At 34.2% G+C, this 22587-nt stretch overlaps 1 protein-coding gene across 1 annotated transcript in view; it reads left to right on the top strand.

Annotated features, from left to right (window-relative positions):
* Nucleotides 1-19536: 19536 nt before the first annotated feature.
* Nucleotides 19537-22587, top strand: part of LOC131036024 (sm-like protein LSM5) — a 35567-nt gene continuing 32516 nt past the window's right edge. Inside the window, exons 1-2 of the mRNA XM_057967817.2 lie at nucleotides 19537-19785; nucleotides 19878-20001. Of these exons, the coding sequence (XP_057823800.1) occupies nucleotides 19752-19785; nucleotides 19878-20001 (158 nt within the window). The 5' untranslated portion in view covers nucleotides 19537-19751. The remainder of the gene's footprint in view (nucleotides 19786-19877; nucleotides 20002-22587) is intronic.

Raw genomic sequence — 22587 nt, 5'->3', positions numbered from 1 at the left:
ACTTACACCATTTTTAGCTTAAAACTCATATAGTTTAAACTCATATTATTAGATTGACCCATTCATGGGTTCCCCGAGGTTAATCCTTTGTGTGCTTCCATTGATGGGAAGATGGTGAAATGGTCAAAACTGGAGAAGGGGTGGGTGAAAATAAATTTCAATGGGGCCTCAAAAGGTAATCCAGGGACTTCAGGTGTGGGATGTGTGGCATGTGATGATGAAGAGAAGATCCTCTTCACGGGTGTAAGAAGGCTTCAAGATGGAACCAATAATGAGGCGGAGGCTCAAGCGACTTTACTTGCAATTGATCTGGCAGTAAACATGAAGGCAACGAAGGTACATCTGGAGGGTGACTCCCAAATTGTAGTCAATGCTTTGATCAAAGGCAATACATCGTGTTGGAAGTTGAATAAATACATACACATTATTAGTGGAAAGCTTAAATCTTTCCAAGACTTTTGTATCTCTCATGTGAAAAGAGGAGGAAATGTCATTGTTGACGGCCTTTCAAATGAAGCGTGTGAGATCGCGATTGTAAATAAGACATAGTGAGATGGAGTTAAGGTTTCCTGCCAAGTTGGTACGCCTACAATTTTAAATTTCATGTATGTCGGTCAGTATTTCATATGAGTAAGGTCGTGTATTAATGCGCATTTATGGTGGAATGCTTTTTGAAATGGCGACGATGGTGGAGTGTGTTACTTTTAATTCTATTTCTGGTATTCTTGTGCATTTAATGAGAATAGTATGTAAGTTGGTGAAGGTAACTGGTTTTGACAGACCTCGTCAGAATTTTCTCTGCAATTTTTTTTCCTACGAACACCAAAATGGAAGCAAATTTTACTCTACAGTCCTCCAAGCTAATGCCAGCTTTTTGGGGACCCATCCCACTGAAAAAGCTCGAGAAGATGTTTCTTGCAAAAGACCCGTTGTTTTTTAAGGCAATTCAATTGGTCCTAGGTGAGGAGATGGCGGTTATCGGCCATAGATATAGATGCAGAGCAAACATTTACTCTCTCATCATGGCTTGGGGATTGGAGTTGGGCTACTCATACGCGGATGTGAGAAAAGTTCTAAAGAAGATCATTTCACAGGAGTATCTATTAAATATGGAGTCCTTATTGGAATGGGTCGTGTCGGGTTGGGGCTTCAATCTCTCTAACGAAATCCTAGAGGAAAATGTGGATTTGCGGGTGAGGCACTCTCGAATCCAATTCCTTTGTCGTTGCAAGGAAGCTCGAGTCCGTTTTAGGGATGATGCGAGACGAGGCTAGGAAGGGCTCGTGGTCTGTGCCCAGATAATAGAAATCGAAGATGTAATTCGTCAGTGGGGTGGGAAGGTGAGGATGGTGGAAGAGATGAGATGCAGGAGGCCGATTACGAGATAGCTATCGGCAGAATTGGCAAGGCAGGGTGTAGTGGGTGGTGTGGCTGGTGGGTTTGGTGACGTGACAGGAGGATCGAATTCACATGGGTTAGCGGTTGAAGGTGCAGAAAGGACAACTGGAGACTCACATGCCTCGGCTGGAGCAACTGTGAAGAAAGAGAGATAAGGAATTCCCTGGATCAGGGTACTTTTGGGCGCCTCGCTTTGTTTAGATAGAATTTTATTTGAAAAACTTGAATTTTTCGTTTTATGTTATAAACGATTTGAACAATTCGGCCAGATTTTTTATTGGCATGATGTAATGATGAACTTTTGCTGTTGATGATGTGGGGGTGGGGTAGGGTTTGAGTGGTATACTGTTTTGGGAAACTATGGTTTTAGATGGGAGGTTTGGATGGTTTTTGTGGGTGGTTTGGAGAAGTGGTTTGTTTTTGGAAATTTTGATGTAGATGTACCTTTTAGTCTTAACTAATAAAATATAATTATTACCGATCCAAAAAAAATTAATTTAGATTGAAATAATGTATAACTTTTTTAAGCCATACTATATGTTCAATTTAAATATGATTAAAAAATAGAATCAAATGTATATATAATTTAATTTAAAATATTAAACAATAAAAAATAATATATATTTAAATTAAAAAATTAATTGTACATTTTTACTTTAAACATGTTTACATTACTTAAATAATATTAAAAAACTAAACACCTCTTTCCATGATGAGCGATGGAAATGTTAAGTAATACAAGAAATGGGTATTGTGTTCTCTAAATTTTCATACTAATATCATTAGAAGTCACCATATCATCTTCAAAGACAAAGGGCAAGGTAGATCCAAATATAAGAAAGTGATTGGAGGTCTATAAATGACACTAGTTCATCTTTTTTATATATGTTTATATTTGAAAAATAATGTTTGGCTATAGCAAATTTTTTCAAGATTATTGTTGCTACTGTAATTTTAATAATAAATAAATAATATAAGAATCTAATAATCATAAGTGTAAATAATTATAGTTTTAAGATCACATGATGGATGATGAAATTTTATTTGTTCCATGTATCTTGGCATTAAGATCTTAAAATCTTTAAAATAATTATGATCAATAATATGTTGAAATTATATTTAACACCAAAAAAATATACATAATACTTTAAATTGAGCTTTTCAATTCCATGCCTATATAGAGTGACAACCCAACAAAGCATAGACTAATGATAGAAATAATTGTAATTTACAATTAAAAAATTAAAGATAATTATTAACCATATGCATACAAAAATTATAAAATCTATTTTCAATTTGCAATTATAAATGATTTTTTATTATATTCAAAACATCTATTTCATAATAGAATTTAAGGTTATATTTTTTTTTTGCGAATATATCTATTCAAGCTAAAAATTGTATGCATATTTTTTATAAGAGTAAAATTTGGGTTTTTGAAATGGTCCAAACTTTTTATAAAATATGTCAAGTGACATGAATATCGTGACCCACGAGATATGAGATAAAAAAAGTTAAATCAATTAGCAAAGAGATAGTTAAGCACTAGCAAAACGAACAAGTCAAGACCAAAAAAATAGGAATCTAAAACCCAAGATAATAGGTCAATAACTACACAATGTTATATCCTAATCTAGTCAGTTATACACCCTTAAAATCTAAGCATGCAAAATAGAAACTAGGAAGATCCCTCTTCCTCCTTTGAAGAAACATGTAAGACAATTTATTATTCAAATCAATTGATTAAGGGTGGACGTAATCTAGCATCAACCCTTCAAACTATGAGGACATAGGTACAATCATATATGACATTAAGACCACCAAAATATGGGAGCCACCATCGTATGCAATAAGGGAATCACACATCATAGAAGGAGCAACTACATTTGACCTAACAGGGGGAAAACATTAGTTGATACTAGAGTTTCGCTAACTAAAGAGGAAGGTGCATAAAGGCAAATGCCTCCACATCCATAATGTGGTCCACCCTTACAAATATCTTAAGAGATACATCACCCTCAAAGATAGAATCTTCCATTATGAAGTGTTCAATGAGGTCATTTTTGCACCAAGTAGTTGCATCCATCTCCAAGCAATGAGGGTAGGAGCAATTCAAAGTGAGGTGCTTGAGAGAAAAATGTCTTCTAAAATTGAATGGAAGATCTTTGTAATCAATCAATTGGGCCTAATTACCATTTTCCACCATCAAGATAATAGCACCAAGAAAAGCATTGGAGACATCTACCCAAAATTTGAGCATAGGTAGTGCATATAAAATATGAGGAAGTTTGATGCAGGGGCATCCCTGGTTCATAGCAATCTTGCATCAACCAAAAATAGTTTCCTTTCTATTTTGCTTTTTGTTTGCAGTTTTAGTTTTCCTTTCTGTGTGTCCCGGTTTTGGCTCACCAGATCCTGTGGAGTTGGATTCTACTTGAAGACTTGATCATCTTTCTTGATTTTAGACCATGTCGCATTTGGATCATTTTTCGGCAAGATATCGCTATCAATTTCCTTGACCGATTGGTAGTTCTTGTTATCGGTTGCCTGGACCTATTTTTGGTGATCTACTGGAACCCCTTCCGAAGCTTGCGGAGCCTTGAGCGTTGATTTCAATGTTCCTTGGCGTGTGGTCGACCTTTTCCCACAATCTACTTTTCATCCTTTGGATTTTTTGAAGGAATCTCTTGGTGAAGGTCGACCTTGTTTATATTGCATGTTAGGTCTTTCGGGTTTTGATCCCTTTTGGGCCAACTAGATCCTTTGGATCGATATATATAATTGTAATTGTGCATTATAAAGTAATCAATCAGAGAATCAAGTAGCTAGACTATGCGTAGAAGATAGATCTCAAGATTCAAGGTCCTGGTTGTTACCAGTTGGTTGTAATCAATTTTCATGCAATAAAACAATCTGTTCTGCATTGCCTCCATCATATCTTTGTGTTTTCGTTGTGTTTACTCTTGCTGACCGGTCCAAATTGATCTCTTTGAGGTCCCTCCTCACCAGTGACTGCTTCAAGTGGTATCAAAGCGAAGTTTTATTCTGGAGGTTGAGTGTCCTGAAATTTTGTTGTAGGGTGGTGGATTGCGGATCCAACCTGCAACTGCAAAGGACTAGTATGAATGATGGCGCGAAGAAGAGCTAGGAATGGTGGAGCGCATGGGAATGCAAACCTTGTTGTGATGGAGATGTTGTGAGGTATAGTAGCCCAGTTGGAAGTCGTGGAGACAACCCAGAGAAGAGGCCAACATACTGAAGGTGTAAGTGAAGATGAAGGAGAAGAAGCCTTGACAAAACAAGCAAACATATCGGCAGTTGATCAGGATGAGGAAAGGTTTTTGAGGGTTTTGAGTAGGGCGAATACTAAACCTCATTTCACCCCACCAAAATATGATGGGAAGTTAGATTCAGATGAATTGATGGATAGGATCTCAGAGATGGAGAAGTATTTTAATTTTGAAAACACTGCAGAAGAGAGGACGGTGAAATATGCATGTACTCGGTTGAAAGGTCATGCATCTCTTTGGTGGGAGCATTTGCAAGTTGATAGACAAAGAAGAGGTAACGAGAAAATTAAGACATGGGATCGGATGATTGCTAAGTTGAAGTCAAAGTTTGTGTCAGCAAATTATCAAGTTGATATGTTTCGGAAGTTGCAAAAATTTGAGACAGAAGGAATCTAGTGTGAAGGAGTACACCAAAGCATTTTACAAGTTGAATATCAGATCTGGACATGTTGATGATGAAGTTGAACAAGTTGCAAGATATTTGAATGGATTGCGGATGTCTATACAAGATGAACTCAGTTTGATCAAATTGGAGAGTGTTGAAGAGGCTTACCAGTATACCCTAAAGGCATAAGAGAAGTTAAACAAAAGACATGAGCAGAGGCAAATAGGCAAAGGTGGAAGGTTTACTGGAGGAAGAGGATATAGCGAAGGAAGACGAACCAGTACAGATCAAAGCAAGGTCAAGGAAGTGAACAAAGAAGGTAATTCATACCAAAAGGATGATAGAATTTTCTACTGGAGGACAGAACCAGATGGTTACCAGAATGAGAATTTTGGAAGACAAGACAAGAGGACATTTAGAGGAACCTACTTATAGTGTGGAGGAGGACATCGTGCATTCGAGTGTAAGAAGACATAAACTACCGGAAGAGTAACAATTATGGAAGAAAACCCCACCAAATCAGACAATAAATCGGAAGATGGAGAACTGTTGGTGATGAGGTGAGCTTTATGTCATACAGGAGGAGATGAAGAGCCCTTGCAGAGGAAGAATCTATTCAAGACCAGATGTAAGCTATATGGTAAGTGTTGTAAAGTTGTTATTGATAGTGGTAGTTCAAATAATCTTGTTTTAGAAGAAATAGTGAATAAGTTGAAATTGGAGAGATTTAAACACCCTAAGCCTTATCAGATAGCATGGATTCAGGATGAACATAAATTGTTGGTAAGTGAACAATGTTTGGTGAAATTGAAAATTGGAAATTATCATGATGAAGTCTTGTGTGATATTATGCATATGGATATTTGTCATCTTTTGTTGGGTAGACCTTGGAAGTTTGATAGACAGGCACTACATGATGGGAGGAAGAATACATACACTATTGTGGTCAATGAGATGACACAAACCTTGTCACCTTTGGAGGAACCTTTGAAGAACGAAGTTTGTACGAATGCTAGAATCTATTCGGTAGATGGAAGGAAATTCCTGGATGGATTGAGACACAAGAATGTGTGTTTTGCCTTAATTCCTAAGAGGATAGAGAAACAGGAATTGGAAGGAGAACACCCATAAGAGATAAAAGATTTGCTAGTAGAATATGAAGACACCATTTAAGATAATATACCTAATGGATTGCCACCTGTGAGAAGTATTAGTCATTGCATTGACTTGGTTCCCGGAGCTAGTGTGCCTAACAAAGTTGCACACCAGTTGACACTGACAGAGAATGAAGAACTGAATAGACAAGTGCGGGAGTTGTTGGATAAAGGTTTGATCAGGGAGAGTTCGAACCCTTGTACAGTACCAGCAGTATTAACACCTAAGAAGAATAGAGAATGGAGAATGTGTACTAATTCCAAAGCAATAAACAAGGTCACGGTGAAATACCGGTTTCCTTTGCCTAGGATGGATGACATAATGGATTGTTTGAGTGGAGCAAAATACTTTACAAAGATAGATTTGAAGAGTGGATATCATCAAATTGGGATCAGAGAAGGTGATGAGTGGAAGACAACATTTAAGACAAACGAAGGACTGTATGAATGGTTGGTGATGCCTTTTAGATTGACTAATGCACCGAGTACTTTCATGAGGCTAATGAATGAGGTATTGAAGAAATTATTGGGTAAGTTTGTTATTGTGTATTTGGATGACATTCTAATTTTAAGTAGGACAAAAGAGGAGCATTTGTTGCAGTCAAGGCAAGTTTTGCAAAGGTTGAGAGAAGAGAAGTTGTTGATCAATATCAAGAAGTGTACTTTCACGAAGGATGAATTAGTCTATTTGGGATTTGTGATATCTGAGGATGGTTTGAAGATGGACCATGAGAAAGTGAAAGCAATTGTTGAATGGCCTACACTGGAAAGCATTGGAGAGGTAAGATCATTTCATGGATTAGCTAGTTTTTACCGAAAGTTTATCAGAAATTTTAGTTCAGTTTGTAACCCTATGACTGAGACCATGAGAGGAGATCAAAAGGAATTCAAGTGGACCGTCGGAGCAAACAAAAGTTTTGAACTGTTGAAGCAGAAAGTGACTGAGTAGCCTGTGTTAGCTTTATCGGATTTCAATAAAGTATTTTAAGTGGAATGTGATGCAAGTGGAACAATAATAGGAGTAGTCTTGAGTCAGGAAGGGAGAGCAGTAGCTTATTTCAGTGAGAAATTGAATGATGCCCGAAGGAGATATTCAGTGTATGATTAGGAGTTTTATGCCTTAGTTCCAACCTTGAAGAAATGGAGACATTACTTGTTGCCTAAGGAGTTTGTGTTGTATATAGATCATCAAGCTTTGCAGTATTTGAACAGTCAGAGTAAGTTGAATCAGAGACATATGAGATGGGTATAATTCTTGTAGAGTTACACCTTTATGTTGAAGCATAGAAGTGGGAAATCTAACAAATTTGCCGATGCATTGAGTAGGAGAAGGAACTTGGTAACAGAGATGAGAGTGACAGTGTTAGGATTTGAAGATTTGAAGACCTTGTATAATGATGACCCAAATTTTGTAGAACCTTGGAAAGCATGCAGAGAACCGGTTATGGTAGATAGAAGAAAGTGGTTGGATTACTTCATTCAGGATGTGATGTTATTAAGAGGATTTCAGTTGTGAATACCTAAGAGTTTTACGAGGGAGAATTTGATAAAGGAGAAACACAGTGGAGGACTAGCTAGACATTTTGGCATTGACAAAACAGTAGCATTGGTGAGTGAACAATACTTTTGGCCCTATATTCATAAGGATGTTAAGAGATATGTGCATAGTTGTAGAGTTTGTCAAGTTGCAAAGGATAGTAGTCAGAATGTGGGATTGTATAAACCTTTGACAATACCGGTAAGACCTTGGGAGGATATAAGCTTGGATTTTGTACTTAGATTGCCTAAGACACCGAGAGGGAATGATTCTATATTTGTGATAGTGGATAGATTCTCGAAGATGGCTCATTTCATACCTTGTAAGAAGACATCAGATGCATTGCATGTAGCAAACCTATTTTTCAAGGAAGTGATGAGATTGCATGGATTACCTAAGATCATAGTTTCAGATAGAGTTACTAAGTTTGTTGGCTATTTTTGGAGAACACTTTGGAAGAAGATGAAAACAAATTTGAAGTTTAGTTCTACTTTTCATCCACAAATTGATGGACAAACAAAAGTTATTAATTGGAGTTTGGGAAACTTGTTGAGATGTTTAGTGGGAGATAAAACTGGAAGTTGGGATTCGATCCTTGCACAAGCAGAGTTTGCCTACAACAATTCAATGAATAGAAGTACGGGAAGAACACCTTTTGAGATTGTTACCAGAGTGCATCCTAGAGGTATATCAGAATTGAGAGACATTAGCAGTGAAGACCAGAAAAGTTCTAAAGAAGAAGACTCTGCAGATCACATGGCAGCATTGCATATTCAGGTTAAGCAACATTTGAAAGACATGAACAACAAGTATAAGGAGAAGGCAAATAAGAAGAAAAGACATAAGGAATTTGAAGTTGGTGATAAAGTGATAGTATATTTGAGAAAAGAGAGATTCCTAGTTGGAGCTTATAACAAGTTGCAGATGAAGAAGTTTGGACCTTGTAGGATTTTGAGGAAGTTTAGTTCTGGAAATGTATATGAAGTGGAGTTACTGGATAGTCTAAGTATTTCACCTGTGTTTAACATTGCAGATCTTCATGAGTATCATGAACCAGTATTAAGTGAGGACAGTGTTGCAGACTCGGGGAAACAGTTGCCCCATAAGGAATTAGATCAAATTGAAGAGATTTTGGATAGTAGGATTGGGCGTAGTACCCGGAGCAGACAGTATAAGGAATATCTTGTGAAGTGGAAGGACAGACCAGTTGAAGATTCATCTTGGATTTCTCAGGTAGAGGTAGACCGCCTTGGTTTCCCTCTGACCTCGACAAAGTGAGAGGGTCACTTTTTTTTCAATAACCCCAGATGTCTGATGCAGGAGCATCCCCGGTTCATAGCAATCTTGCATCAACCAAAAACATTTTCCTTTCTATTTTGCTTTTTGTTTGCACTTTTAGTTTTCCTTTCTATGTGTCCCAATTTTGGCTCACCTGATCCTGTGGAGTTGGATTCTACTTGAAGACTTGATCATCTTTCTTTCTTTCAGACCACATCGCGTTTGGATCATTTTTCGACAAGATATCGCTATCGGTTTCCTTGACCAGTTGGCAGTCTTGTTACCGGTTGTCTGGACCTATTTTTGGTGATCTATCAGAACCCCTTTCGAAGCTTGCAGAGCCTTGGACGTTGATTCCAATGTTCCTTGGCGTGTGGCAGACCTTTTCCTGCGATCTACGTTTCATCCTTTGGATTTTTTGAAGGAATCTCTTGGCGGAGGCCAACCTTGTTTATTTTGCATGTTAGGTATTGTTCTTCGGGTTTTTATCCCTTTTGGGCCGACTGGATCCTTTGGATTGATATATATATATATATATATATATATATATATATATATATATATATATATATATATATATATATATATATATATATATATAATTATAATTATGCATTAAAATGTAATCAATCAGAGAATCAAGTAGCTAGACTGTGTGTAGAAGATAGATCTCAAGATTCAAGGTCCCAGTTGTGACCTATTCTGTATATTCTACCAGGCCTGTGAGTTGGTATGTTGTAACCTGGTTGTTATCGGTTCGTTGTGATTAATTTTCATGCAATAAAACAATCTGTTCTGCATTGTCTCCATCATATATTTTTGTTTCTATTATGTTTACTCTTGCTGACCGGTCCGGATTGATCTCTTTGAGGTCCCTCCTCACCGGTGACTACTTCAAAGTTACTTGTGAAATTGACCAGTATCATTTTCAATGGATTCAAAATATGAGTTTCTCTAGAATTGCATAGGGATATTAGGAAGTTTGACCTAAATGAGAAAGACATTGATCGATTTAATGAGTGGTTGAAGGGAGAATGAAGGCCTAATCAAGATGGAGGGTTAACCCACATCCAACACCTACCATCTAATATTACCTAGACACCATCAATAGATTAAAAGGATATGATAAATAATCACAGGCTTAAGTAGGAATAAAGTCTAATCTTGTCCATCATGAGTAGTCTTTAAGAATCCAATTTACCCATTTATTTAGATTGGGAAGAGAAGCTAGCAACTATTAAGATCTACATGTCAAACCATTATTAGCATAATCATATCAATCACTTCCTACTTGAATATGAGAACAAGGGAGGATTATGTAAGGGGAAGATGACTATGTAAGTGACTAGTGGTTCGACATCCCTCAATAAAGTCAAAAGGGACCCTCTTCCCAACAAATTTCTATAAGCATAGTAACAAACCATGCAAAACATTGCAGGGCAAACCATTGCAACACCATGAGTCAAAATAGATCAAATTGAGGCATCACAACACTATAAGTAGCCACAACACAATAGGAGCCCCATCCAAACAAGCTATTTAGGATAAGACCATAGATCTAGACATATATAGGAGCGAAAATTGAATCGTCTATCAAAGGGGATGCTAACAAAACCCCATTAAAAACTTTGAAAAACACACAAATCCCAGGGGCCACAAGGTTCGGTGTCAACATAAATAAATGGATGATATATGTATTTTTTAGCTTGTGGTGTATTCATATTTTTCATTGCAACCATATCAATAATTGAAGAAGTTTTTATTATTTAACAATTTCCTCTTTTTTTAGAGTGGTAACTCCCTTGTATGATAAATATTTTATTTTCAAGGTATTTTTTACCTAAAATACTAAAAGATAAAACTAACTAAATAAATAATGATTTTTCAAGAAATCCTAGCAAGAAGCATACGAGAGTTGACTTAAATTTCATACACCTAATGGAAATGATTTATAAATAATTTCACCATAAAAGAAAGATACTATTTCATCAAAAGTTTACAGTGAAATAAAGAAGGGATGATGTTTCACAAATATTAACTTATGATAAGATAGGTTTTTATAAAAATAGTTTTTAGTCCACTATTTCTAAATTATAACTTATACACCTTTAATATTACACAGTTAATAAAATTTATTTGATCTAAGGCATTTTCTTTACTAAAACAAGGGAATATAAAAACATATATCAATTTAACATACAAGAAATCAACAATAGTACTTAGAAAACACCATGATGTGATAATCTATGTATTTTTTATTTCTTTATAAAATTAAACAACTCCAAAACCCTTTTATAAAATTGTGAAAATGAAAAAAGTTCCCTCAAAATACAACTTAGCATCACACATAGAGGCTATTTCCCTAATAAATAACTTATAACTACTTTTTTATTTACAACTTTAATAAATTTAAAATATTTCCTTTTCATTATAAATTCATAAATAAAATGAGTATATTAATTTATATAAATGACTAATTTATAATTCAAAGATAGAAATAAAATCTCTTTTTTCTTGAGGAGCTACTTCTTATCACCTCGAACTTTTCTAAAGAAGACATCCCTTTATAGACTCTAAATTGTTTCATTTCCAATGGAATTAATTTAGATCCTAGAATGATGGTGCTAAGAAATCTCATTTTTTAAGTTTCTAAGCTCTTTATTATTTCTTATAATTCTATTTAATAATTAAATATTATAGTTGACATTAATGATAATTTTTTAGTATATCAATAATTTATTTTTTAAATACTTCTTCCAAGACCACATTTTTGAAATTATGTTTGACTATTTGAATATCTTCTATAGCTTAGTTGTCTTCTTTCATTATATGTACTTCAAAAGCTTGATAGGATGCAGTAATATCGTACTTGATTTTGATCAAACTATTTCAGTAGCTTTTTTAGCTCCAAGATGGTTTGCTTGATAATTATATTTTCTATTAAATTCTTTTTAGCAATGTTAATTCATCATAATCCTACAATTTTAATTAGAATTTTCTCAAAAGCTATTGTTTTGACATCAAATTTCTTCATTTCTTCTAAATCCATCCAAATGAAAGCCACCATAAAGTGTCCTCTTTACCAACCAATGCAATGTTGTCATTTAACTCTTCACTTTGTTATCAACTTGCTAGCATGAAATTATTTCTTCTTTAATGAATAACATACATTCTAGCATAATTTGTTCAACCCATTCTTTTGAGACTTTTCATTATGCTTTATAGCTTATCTTATCTATTACGTCTTTATCAACACCTCATCTATTCACATTATCTAAAGTTGATTAAGGCATGTACTTAATGACAAACTAGATGTATTCATCTATGATAGAATTGATGTATGTTGTCAAGGTTTGGACTTGTTCCTCTAGTTGTTCTCTAGTCACTTTCTCATTTCTATTCTTTGTACTAATTTTATAATTGAGATCTAAAATTTACAAATATCACCCTCTAAGTAGAGGGGCTAAGCTCAATATGAGTAACTTGATATACAGTCCTAGTCACTTTATATTCTCCTTTATCACCAATATTTTGAGTGACCTCCACATACTCATTTCTAAAGGAATAAATACCATTAATCCAAAAGCAGTGTGAACATTTATAAGGTTTTAGAAAGTACAATGCAACAAATTAGTCATGTATTAAAGTTAGGATGAGTCATCTTGTTCTACTTCCCTTTCTCAGATACCATCCCCTTTAACCACTAAGAAAAGGAAATAACATTTTGAGGACTAGAAATTACTAAGGGGACAATTTGAAGGAAGAGTAGCCTTAAGGAATATTATCATCAACTTGATATGGGATTAGAGGAGGGGTTTACAAATATCAATATTTTGAATTAGAGAAGGTAGGGATGGTGAAGAGGTGAAAATTTGGGATTTGGTAGAGATTAAAATATGAGACAATTATATATTCAACTCACAGAGCTTTCCCTTGTGAATTTTGAGGAGCTTGTGGTGTTGTTTTCTTGTAATTTTGATAAGTATCTTCTTAGACATGAAATTTTCAAATTTACCTCCTTTTTAGGGTTTTCTCAATTCCCTCCTCCAATTACACAACATAGTGTTGGTTTCCAAAATTGTTGCCACACTCCCTAGAACCAAATCTTACTCATAGGGCTAGGGTTGTCATCATGCATGTGAATTATCCTGTCAAGAGACTATGAAAGGTTGAAGGAAAGCTCTACGAGACTAGATTATATCTCTTGTGCTTTAATCTTAGCTTAGACTTGGGAGGTCTTTCATATGGGTATACCTCAACAAGTATCGATATCACATAAAATGAACAATAATCAAATAAAGATAGCCAAACCCAACTTGATTCCTTGTTCCCAAGGGCTAACGTTGAACTAAGAACTAGCATACTTACATTTTAAAAAACATATGTAACATATGCAAAGAGATACCAAATTTCAAAATATTTAACATTTATTTCTCTCCCTACACAATATATACATAGTTGCATACATATATAGTGTTGCATTAAGAGACTAAATAAAAACTCGTAGAAATAATAAATAGAGGATAATTTTGTATCAACAATTATAATTTTCTTGTGCTAGAGGTGACATTTATAGCGGACAAATACAATCTCATCAAACCTATGCATCCTGTATTATTCTCACAATTTGAAGTGTTGTATGTTTCACTTAAAAAACACATAATTTTTTTGCATTGTGTCAATGAATTAAAATAAAATAAGTTGTGAAATGTTAATTTTTTTCAACAAAATACAAAAAGAAATCAATTGTGAGGACTTTGAAAAGAAGCACCGGTAAGAAACTTATAGATTATAATGATAGACCAAATTAGAGTAACAAGAGGAATGTCGATCAAAGAAGAGAAAACATGGTCATGTTAGCATATGCACAGGCACAAAAGAGCCATGGGGTTCACATGGATAGAGTGCAACAAGATTGTAGATGACTCAATTGCATTCAAATTTGAGTTGCGGTGTTGTAGAGGCTTCAAGGTGGTCTTGTTCTTAGCAGGGGCTTCCAAATAGTCTATATTCAATGATCAACTCCTCTTTGTTTTGGGGGAAAGCATTGTGCTTGTGTTGCTTGATAGTATGATGCCAAATCAAATTTGTTTGAAAAATGAATAAAAACAAGAACCAATTTGTGCTCCTTTGGAAAATGAAGATCTTTTCCTCAAAAATCACTATCTTCTTCCTTTCATTCCAGGCACATTAAACACTTTGTTTGCCTCTGATTTTTGAAATGGAAGCCAAGTCTTGATAGAAATAATATTTTATCTTTCAACACTCCATAAGATGCTTGTGAAGATCCAAACTACACAGACATAAAAAATCTTGAACATACAAAAAGAAAATTCTTTTTTTGGTGATGCGGGATTGCTTGTGAGCCCGAATGCTCTTGCATAAAAGACTAGAATTTTAAGAAAAACAAAGCACAATTAATTAATAATTACAAATCCTAAGTAAAGAAATCAAGAGGATAGTTCTAAATGGTCAACAAATAGATCCTTACATCGAAGATAAATAGTTGATCTGTCAAAAAATCACATTTTCATCATTGAAGTTGAAACCTATAAGTAAAATTAAGCTATGCAATGAAGACCTAATTCATCCTAATGAACATGTTTTCTCACCCTAAAAAAAGTGACAAACTCACAATTAAAAATAAAAAAAGAAAATAAAAAAAGGGTCCTAAAAAGTTAATAATTTAGAGCATGGAGTCCTAACTTCGAAACATGGTTGATATCATGATAATCACATTGTTTATATTTTTTTGTCTCATTTTTGGGCTCTTATATTTCTTTTTTCATTTTTTGGGTACTTATATTGTTGTCTCATCGAGGGGGGCTTCCTAAAATATCTCAACATGTTGATAAATTTTAGGAGTTTTTATATGCATGAGGTCCCATATATTTTTTTAATAATGAATACAATTAACAAATTTAAGCTTCGAACATTTTCAACTATAAAGAGGTTTATTTGTTTATAAAATGCCTATAATTTTTTTAACTATTTGAGATTTATTTGTCTTAATGGAGATAAAGTTGTAAAGCCTATAAGAGAGTTAGACTTGTCATTTCTGCCTTCTTCATTTCGATCTTTATCCTATTAAAGGTGATGATGAGCTTTATCAACTTCTCATGAATCCTCTTGGTGAGTATATTATACCAAGAATCATTTGTCAAGATATTTACATGTTTGTCCCCAATGTCTCTGAAAGTATCACGCTCCACAATGTGGTGTTTTTTTTATTCCACTATCTTGATAATGAAAAAAAACACATCCTTTCTTCTCATGCTTCTTTCAACATTTCAAATTGTCTCATTTCACATTGAAATTAATGAGAGATAGTTCTTAATCAAGTGATAAGAAATTTGGCTTTCCATGGCATACTAGCCCTTAAGTATGATTTTTGATGATGATCATGTATGTGGGATTGAACACTTCAACATGATAATTCTTCTTCCTCCCTAACACTTTACCCCATCTACATTTGACAAACTTATCCACAACAAAATCCTTTTTTTCTATGCTTTTCATGGGACATGTATTCAAAAAGATATTGCATTTTTTCATCCACTATTGTTTTGTTTCGTCGAAATCTTCTTTTCCCAACTCTAAATATATTCAAAAAGTATAAACTTAATTGTCTTTTGTTCGTTTCACTTTATCATTTTCATAAAATGTATAAAAGTACATTTAGCTTTGAATTTAAGTTTTAAATTCATGTTTACAAGAAAAGAGTTTTGAAGATCTAGAGAAGTTCAAGTTCATTCCAACATTGGCACATAGGCACTAGCGAAGGTGTCATCGTGATCTCTAGTGTTGTTGTAAGTAGAGTAGAACAAGTATTTACAACATGGCACACAATCCTTCACACCTTCTTCCACCAGGTTTTCTTTTATTTTTTGATTTCGCAATTATAGACAACTCACAATAATCTAGTATTATTTGCATCACAAGGAATATGTGTTGTGATGGTTGGCATAGAGCTAATAGATAGGTGCATAGGATCAAAGGCATGGGTGACCATAAAAGGCAACAAGGAGCTCATTGGGACTCTTAGGGGCTTTGACATTTATGTCAACATGGTTCTCAAAGATGTCACATAATAGTTAGTCACTTTCACACCTTCATTTTTTTCTTTTCTTTTAAATGCTTGTCAATTTGCTTATATTTGTGGGTATTGTTGTGGTAGCAACAAAAATAGAATGATAAAACTCTCTTAGAGATTTGATATCAATGGAGTGTAATCATTTCTACCACAATTAGGGTTTTGATTGAGAAATCCTTGTTCTTTTTGAGGTATAATGGATATTAACCAAATTCTAATTTGGTGTAGGAGACTTATGTCGTGGAAATGGTAGCAGATGGTTTTCTATTTTCCTTATATATTGTCAAGTTTTGTTTACATTTGGTGGAGCTAATTTTATGATATTGACAATAACTAAAAGTTTATTTCTTTCAACTACTGACTTTGTTGCTAGTCTTTCTTTTGTTGCTTGTAGGACCTTAATTTTTACCAATCCTCGTAAAAATTGGGGAAGGTTATGAGTATTTATTGAAGCATAGGGAATGCCTTTGAAGGGGTTGTTTTGTGGGATAATATTATATCATATTATTATGCAAAGTATGCTTACACCACACTCCAAATATTAAAACCTTTGTAATGCTCACTGTAACCCATTAAACATTGGTTAAGTTCTTAAAGTCTCCCCTTTTACTATTATATCACAACCTTGTTGAGTATGTCATCACATTAATGCAAGGTCTCTATATTCAACTTCAACTCCCACCCCTCTCAACTTGTATTTTAATGAAAAAAGAAAAAAAAATAGAGAAAAAGTATTTTTTAAATTTACAGACATTTTAATTATATATAGATATAGAGAGTAACAAAAATGAGAGTTTATGCCATCAATTTTGTAATATGGATTTTGTCATAAATTGCATTGCATAATTCATACTACATAGTACATAATTATACATGATAACTAGTGGAGGTGTCATCATGATCTCCATTGTTGTTGTAAGTAGAGTAGAACAAATCTTTACAACATGGCACACAATCCTTCACACCTTCTTCTATCAGGTTTTCTTTTATTTGTTGTTTTCACAGTTATGGTAGCAAACGAAACAAAATGGTCATTTTTAAATGCAAAGATGCAGTTGGTATTATGGATGACTTTGTCATGTGTTGCATTGGTTTTGTCATTGATGTCAACACTTATCTTCTTGGATGTTTACATTATGTTCACCAGTATGGTTAGTGGCTTATGCACAGTCACCGATATGTGTTCACCAACAAGTTATATTGTTCACCGACAACGATGATGACTTGTTATCATTTGGAGATCATTTGGTTATGTCGAAAACATGGACTAGAAGTTTGGATTTGGTGTTTTGCTTATTGGTCTAATCGGGTTGACAAATTTGCCTTTATCGACAGATAGGTCTAGGTTATGGACCGGTACTCCAAATCAACACGACACGTTATGGAGATTGTTTATTGATTGGATATTGTGGTAAATGTATTGAGTCGACATGTTGTATCGCATCAAGACTTATTTGTAATATCTTTAGTGAGCCGACCTATACATTTGGTCTTAGGTTTTGTATAAATGATTGTAAAATCTTATTGAAGATCAAGATGTGGATGTGGATATGGTCTGAGTGTATTCGAATATTGAAGAGCGAAAATAAGCAAATCCTTATGCGAATCACACAGACATTATTTGAAGGTTGAAGGAAGGTTATGAAGGTGTTTTGACACTCATGTTTAGAGCTTAACCGGTATTGAATCCAGCATTGGAGATGCTATTTTGAGCAGTACATTATCCTTGGATTTAACCATCCAATTGTGTAGTCAGTGTGACTCCTATTTTGTGATTGAGCAATGAGCTCTAGGCAGTTGGCATTTCTACATGTGCAAACCCCATTTGTATACACATACTATCTGCAGTAGTATCATCTGATTGTGGGTAAGGTTTCCCACTGTGGTTTTTCCCTTACCGGGTTTCCACGTCAAAATCTTTGTGTTATGTGTTGTGGATGTTATTTCTCTTTATGTTTTATGCATTAAGTTAAACCGGTACTGCTACATCTGTTAATTTGTTTTACCGACATTTAAGTTTAAGTTGGAATAATTTGCATTTGGATTACAATTTATTAACAACAGGTTCACAACTGATTCACCCCCCCCCCCTCTCAGTTGTCCTTCCCGGGACCTAACAAATGCCACTTTTGACAACCAAAGAGGAAAAACTAACTTTTTAAACAAAATGAAAGTGTAAAAGGTCAATTGAAGACAAAAGGCAAATATAGGGAGCAAATGGAAGGTTCTAAATGATAAAAAATTGGAGCTTTACCTTGGAGACACATGGTCGATCAAACATAATCACGTTAAATGCTTTAAGCCACCACTTTTGACAATAATCAAATCACCAGTGTGAATGCATGTTATACACATAAACAAAGTGAAAAATTATAATTAAAGGGGAAAAACTAAAGTTTTAAGAAAACAAAGCACAATTGATTAGCAAATGACAAGTGCTAAGTAAACGACATAAGATGAAGGTTCTAAATGGTCAACAAATAGATCCTTACCTTAGAGATACATGGTTGATATCATAAAATCAAATTTTCAATATCTAAGTTGCCACTTATAAGTATAATCAAGTTATGCAACGAACACCTAACTCATCCTAGTAAATATGTTTTCTCTACCTAAACAAAGTGACAAACTCATAATCAAAAAAGAAAAAACAAAGAAAAAAGGGTTCTAAATAGTTAGTAAAGAGTATGGAGCCTTAACTTGGAAACTTGGTCGATATCATGAAAGTCACATTTTTATGTCTTGTTGGCTCATTTTTGGGATCTTCTATTTTAACTTTTTTCATTTTTTGGGTACTTAAGTTGTTTTCTCATGGAAGGGGGCTTCCTAAAATATCTCAACATGTTATTGAGAATTTTTAGGAGTTTTTATAAGTATGAGGTCCCACATAATTTTTAATAGTGAACATAATAAAAAAATTTAAGTTCCAAATATTTTCAACTATAAGAGATTTATTTGTCTTAACAAAGATAGAAGTTGTAAAGCTTATTGGATATCTAGTCTTATCATTTTTGCTTTCTTCATTTCAATCTTTCTCCTATTCAAAGTGATGACGAGCTCTCCTAACTTCTCAAGAGTCCTCTTGGTGATTACATTAGACCAAGAATCAATTGTTAAGATATTTACATGTCTATCCTTACATGCTTCTTGACGATAATCATATGTAAAATTAAACACTTCAATATAATACTTTTTCTTTCTCCCTGCAATCATATTCACTTTGACAAAATTATGCATAACAAAAACCTTTATGAAACATGCATTCATAAAAATATTCCATTTGCTCACCAGTTAAATATTTTGCTTGATATATTCTATTTCCTTATCCATTGAATCCAAATTTTCTTTCCTTAACTTGAAATTTCATAAAAAGACTACCTTGGACCATATAAATTTAATTTCTTTTCATTCATTTCACTTATCATTTTCAAAAGCGTGTAAGTTGCAAATTTAGCTTTGAATGTAAGTTGCAAATTTCGCTTCATGTTTACAAGAAAGGATATTTGAAGATCCATAGAAGTTCAAGTTCTTGCCAACAGTGGCGCAAAGACGCTAGTGAAGGTGTCATCGTGATCTCCATTGTTGTTGTAAGCAGAGCAGAACAGGTCTTTGCAAGATGGCTCACAATCCTTCACACCTTCTTCCATCAGGTTTTCTTTTGTTTTATGTTTTCACGGTTATAGACAGCTCTTAGCAATCCAGTATGGTTTGCATAAGGAATGTGCTGTGGTGGTGGGTGCAGAGCTAATAGACAGGTGCATAGGATCAAAGATATGGGTGATCATGAAAGGCGACAAGGAGCTCGTTGGCACTCTTAGGGGCTTCGACGTTTATGTCAACATGGTTCTGGAAGATGTCACAGAATAGTTAGTCACTTTCACACCTTCAAATATGTTTTTCTCTTTTAAATGCTTGTCAATTTGGTTGTATTTGTGGGTCTTGTTGTGGTAGCAAGTAAGCCAGAATGATGAAAGGCTCTTGGAGATTTGATATCACGAGTGCCATCATTTCAACCGCAATTAGGGTTTTGATTGATAAATCCTCGTTCTTGTTGAAATATAACGGCTGTTTTCACTCTTAACCAAATGCTAATTTGTTGTACGAGACCTATCTTGTGGAAACCGTAGCAGATGGCTTTCCATTTTCCTTCTATATCGCCGTGCTGTTTAGGTTTAGTGGAGCCAATTTTATAATACCGGTAGAGCCGAAAGTCTGTTTCATTCAAATGCTGGCTTTGCTGCTGGCCTTTTTGTTGTTGCTTGTAGGACCCTTTTTTTCCTTAATTTTGGTAATAGTTGGGGGATGTTATGAGTATTTTAATGAAGCATGTAGAATGCCTTTGAAGGTATTCTTCCGGATAATCTTAGATGATATTATTATACGAAGTATGCTTCGACCACATTCCTTAGATTAAATCCTCAGAAATGCTTACTGTATCCCATTAAATTCTGGTCAGGTTCTTAGAGTCTCTCCTTTTACCATTACATCACAACCTCGTTGACTATGGCATCTCATTAATTCAAGGTCTCTGTAATCAAATTCAACTCCCACCCTCTCCGCCTCTTTTGTAATGAGAAAATGTAGAAAACAGAGAAAAAACTGTTATCTAAATTTAAAGACATTTTGATTGTATATAGATATAGAGAGTGAATAAAAATGAGAGTTTATACCTTGAATTGTCATTAATTGCACTGCACAATGCATACTGCATAGTACATAATTATAAATGATAATTATATATAATAATTTCAAAATCTATATTAAAATAAAAAAACATCAAGTGAAAATGCTGAAAACAATTCTCTTTAGGATTAAGATTAGGATTTTTTTGGATTAAAAAAGTCCTAACCCGATCCTTAAATGCTAAATTTTTGTTTTTCAACATTTAGGGTTGGGAGCTAGGCTCTTTTATGCTAAAAAATGGCATATTCTTTTGATCCAAAAGGATTTTGAAAACATACAAAAATAGGAAAACAGGAATAGAGAACAAGTTTTAGATTCAAGGACAAGTGTTTGGTAGTGTTGAAGACTATACTAGATACAAATGACAACGGAAGTGAGCTTGAACCTATACCATAACATGGGTGCGCTACTGTCCACGCTTGTGCCGATAATAAATCTTGGGATTCAAATTGCACAATCATCAATTTAGCATCTAGTGTTTGTTGATCTTTACCTAGGGCTCGAAAAAAGTCAACTATGCATTAGAAAAAACTATAAATAAAACTTGTTTGAGAGCATTCAATCATCGATAGTCAGAGAAGTTGGAATTGGTGTATTTTTGTTCTTGTAGGAGAAATAAGCAAAAGTAGACGGCAAGATTGCTCACTTGTTATAATAATCTCTTTGCAATGTAATAAAGGAGGTTAGCAAGGCACTCTGTCACTACCAAAACTGATTTTTTCTCCACATTGAGGCTTTTTTCAGATAAATCCATGCGTTGTGAGTTGTTTCATGTTTATTTATGTTCAAAGCATAGTAATTATTCTCTTAACAATACGATCTTTTCATTTGCAAAGCAAGTGGGAGATTATTAAATATCCTAACTGATTTTTTAAACTCCAAAGTAGAGTTTATAGGTTAATTTTTGTATCGAAGCGGTTTTAATCATTTATAGATTTATGAAAGGATTTTGCATGATTGTAACAAGAGCTACAAGTTCAATCATGCAGGATTTGAATGCATGTGTCACAACATTAAAATGCCACATTAAAGGAATAATAAAAAAATTAAGAATGAAATCACAGAAAATCAGGAATGATTTAGGCAACAACAAGAGCACATGAGTAGGCAACAAGGTAAAATGGAAGATGAACAAACTTTCATCCGTGAGTTGCTTAAAGTAATAGCAAATAAATTTTGTATTATCATGGATGATATGAAAGAAGATTTTTTAAATGAACCTAATATAGAGTCATAAATTTTTTGTCTATTTAAGATTGAAAGAAAAGTAGAAATTAAGCATTTGAATGGACAAATTAATGCAGAAATATTAGAGACATGGATTAAGTTGTTGGAAGTCTATTTTAGTTGTGCAAAACTAAATGGAGCTCAAAGGGTTAATTTTGTATGTCTTAAGATGATTGATCATGCGCTTGAATGATGGGAGGCATATGTTGCAAATTGTAAAAAAAGAAAAAGTCAATAGTTGATAAATGGGAAGAACTCATAGAATTAATAAGAAGATATTTCTATCTTGTAGGACACAAGGCAGATCAAAAAATAAAATGGATGTATCACAAGCAACAGAGTGGTCACATTGTACAGAATTAGACCATGGAATTCTAGCAATAGGCTATGGTGAATGGCATGGATCTTGAAGAGGAGAATATGATGAGAAAAAATCGTGAACTCTATAGTCACATACAAAGGAGGGTGGTTACCACTAATCCAAAGGACTTGGATGAGGCATTTGTCCAAGTATACTATGTAGAGGAGGAGTAGAAGATTTA

The sequence above is a fragment of the Cryptomeria japonica genome, chromosome 3 (assembly GCF_030272615.1).
Source record: "Cryptomeria japonica chromosome 3, Sugi_1.0, whole genome shotgun sequence".
In the NCBI taxonomy this organism is placed as follows: Eukaryota; Viridiplantae; Streptophyta; class Pinopsida; order Cupressales; family Cupressaceae; genus Cryptomeria; species Cryptomeria japonica.
The sequence above is the reverse complement of the archived record's forward strand: the minus strand, read 5'-3'. Positions and strand labels throughout refer to the sequence as shown.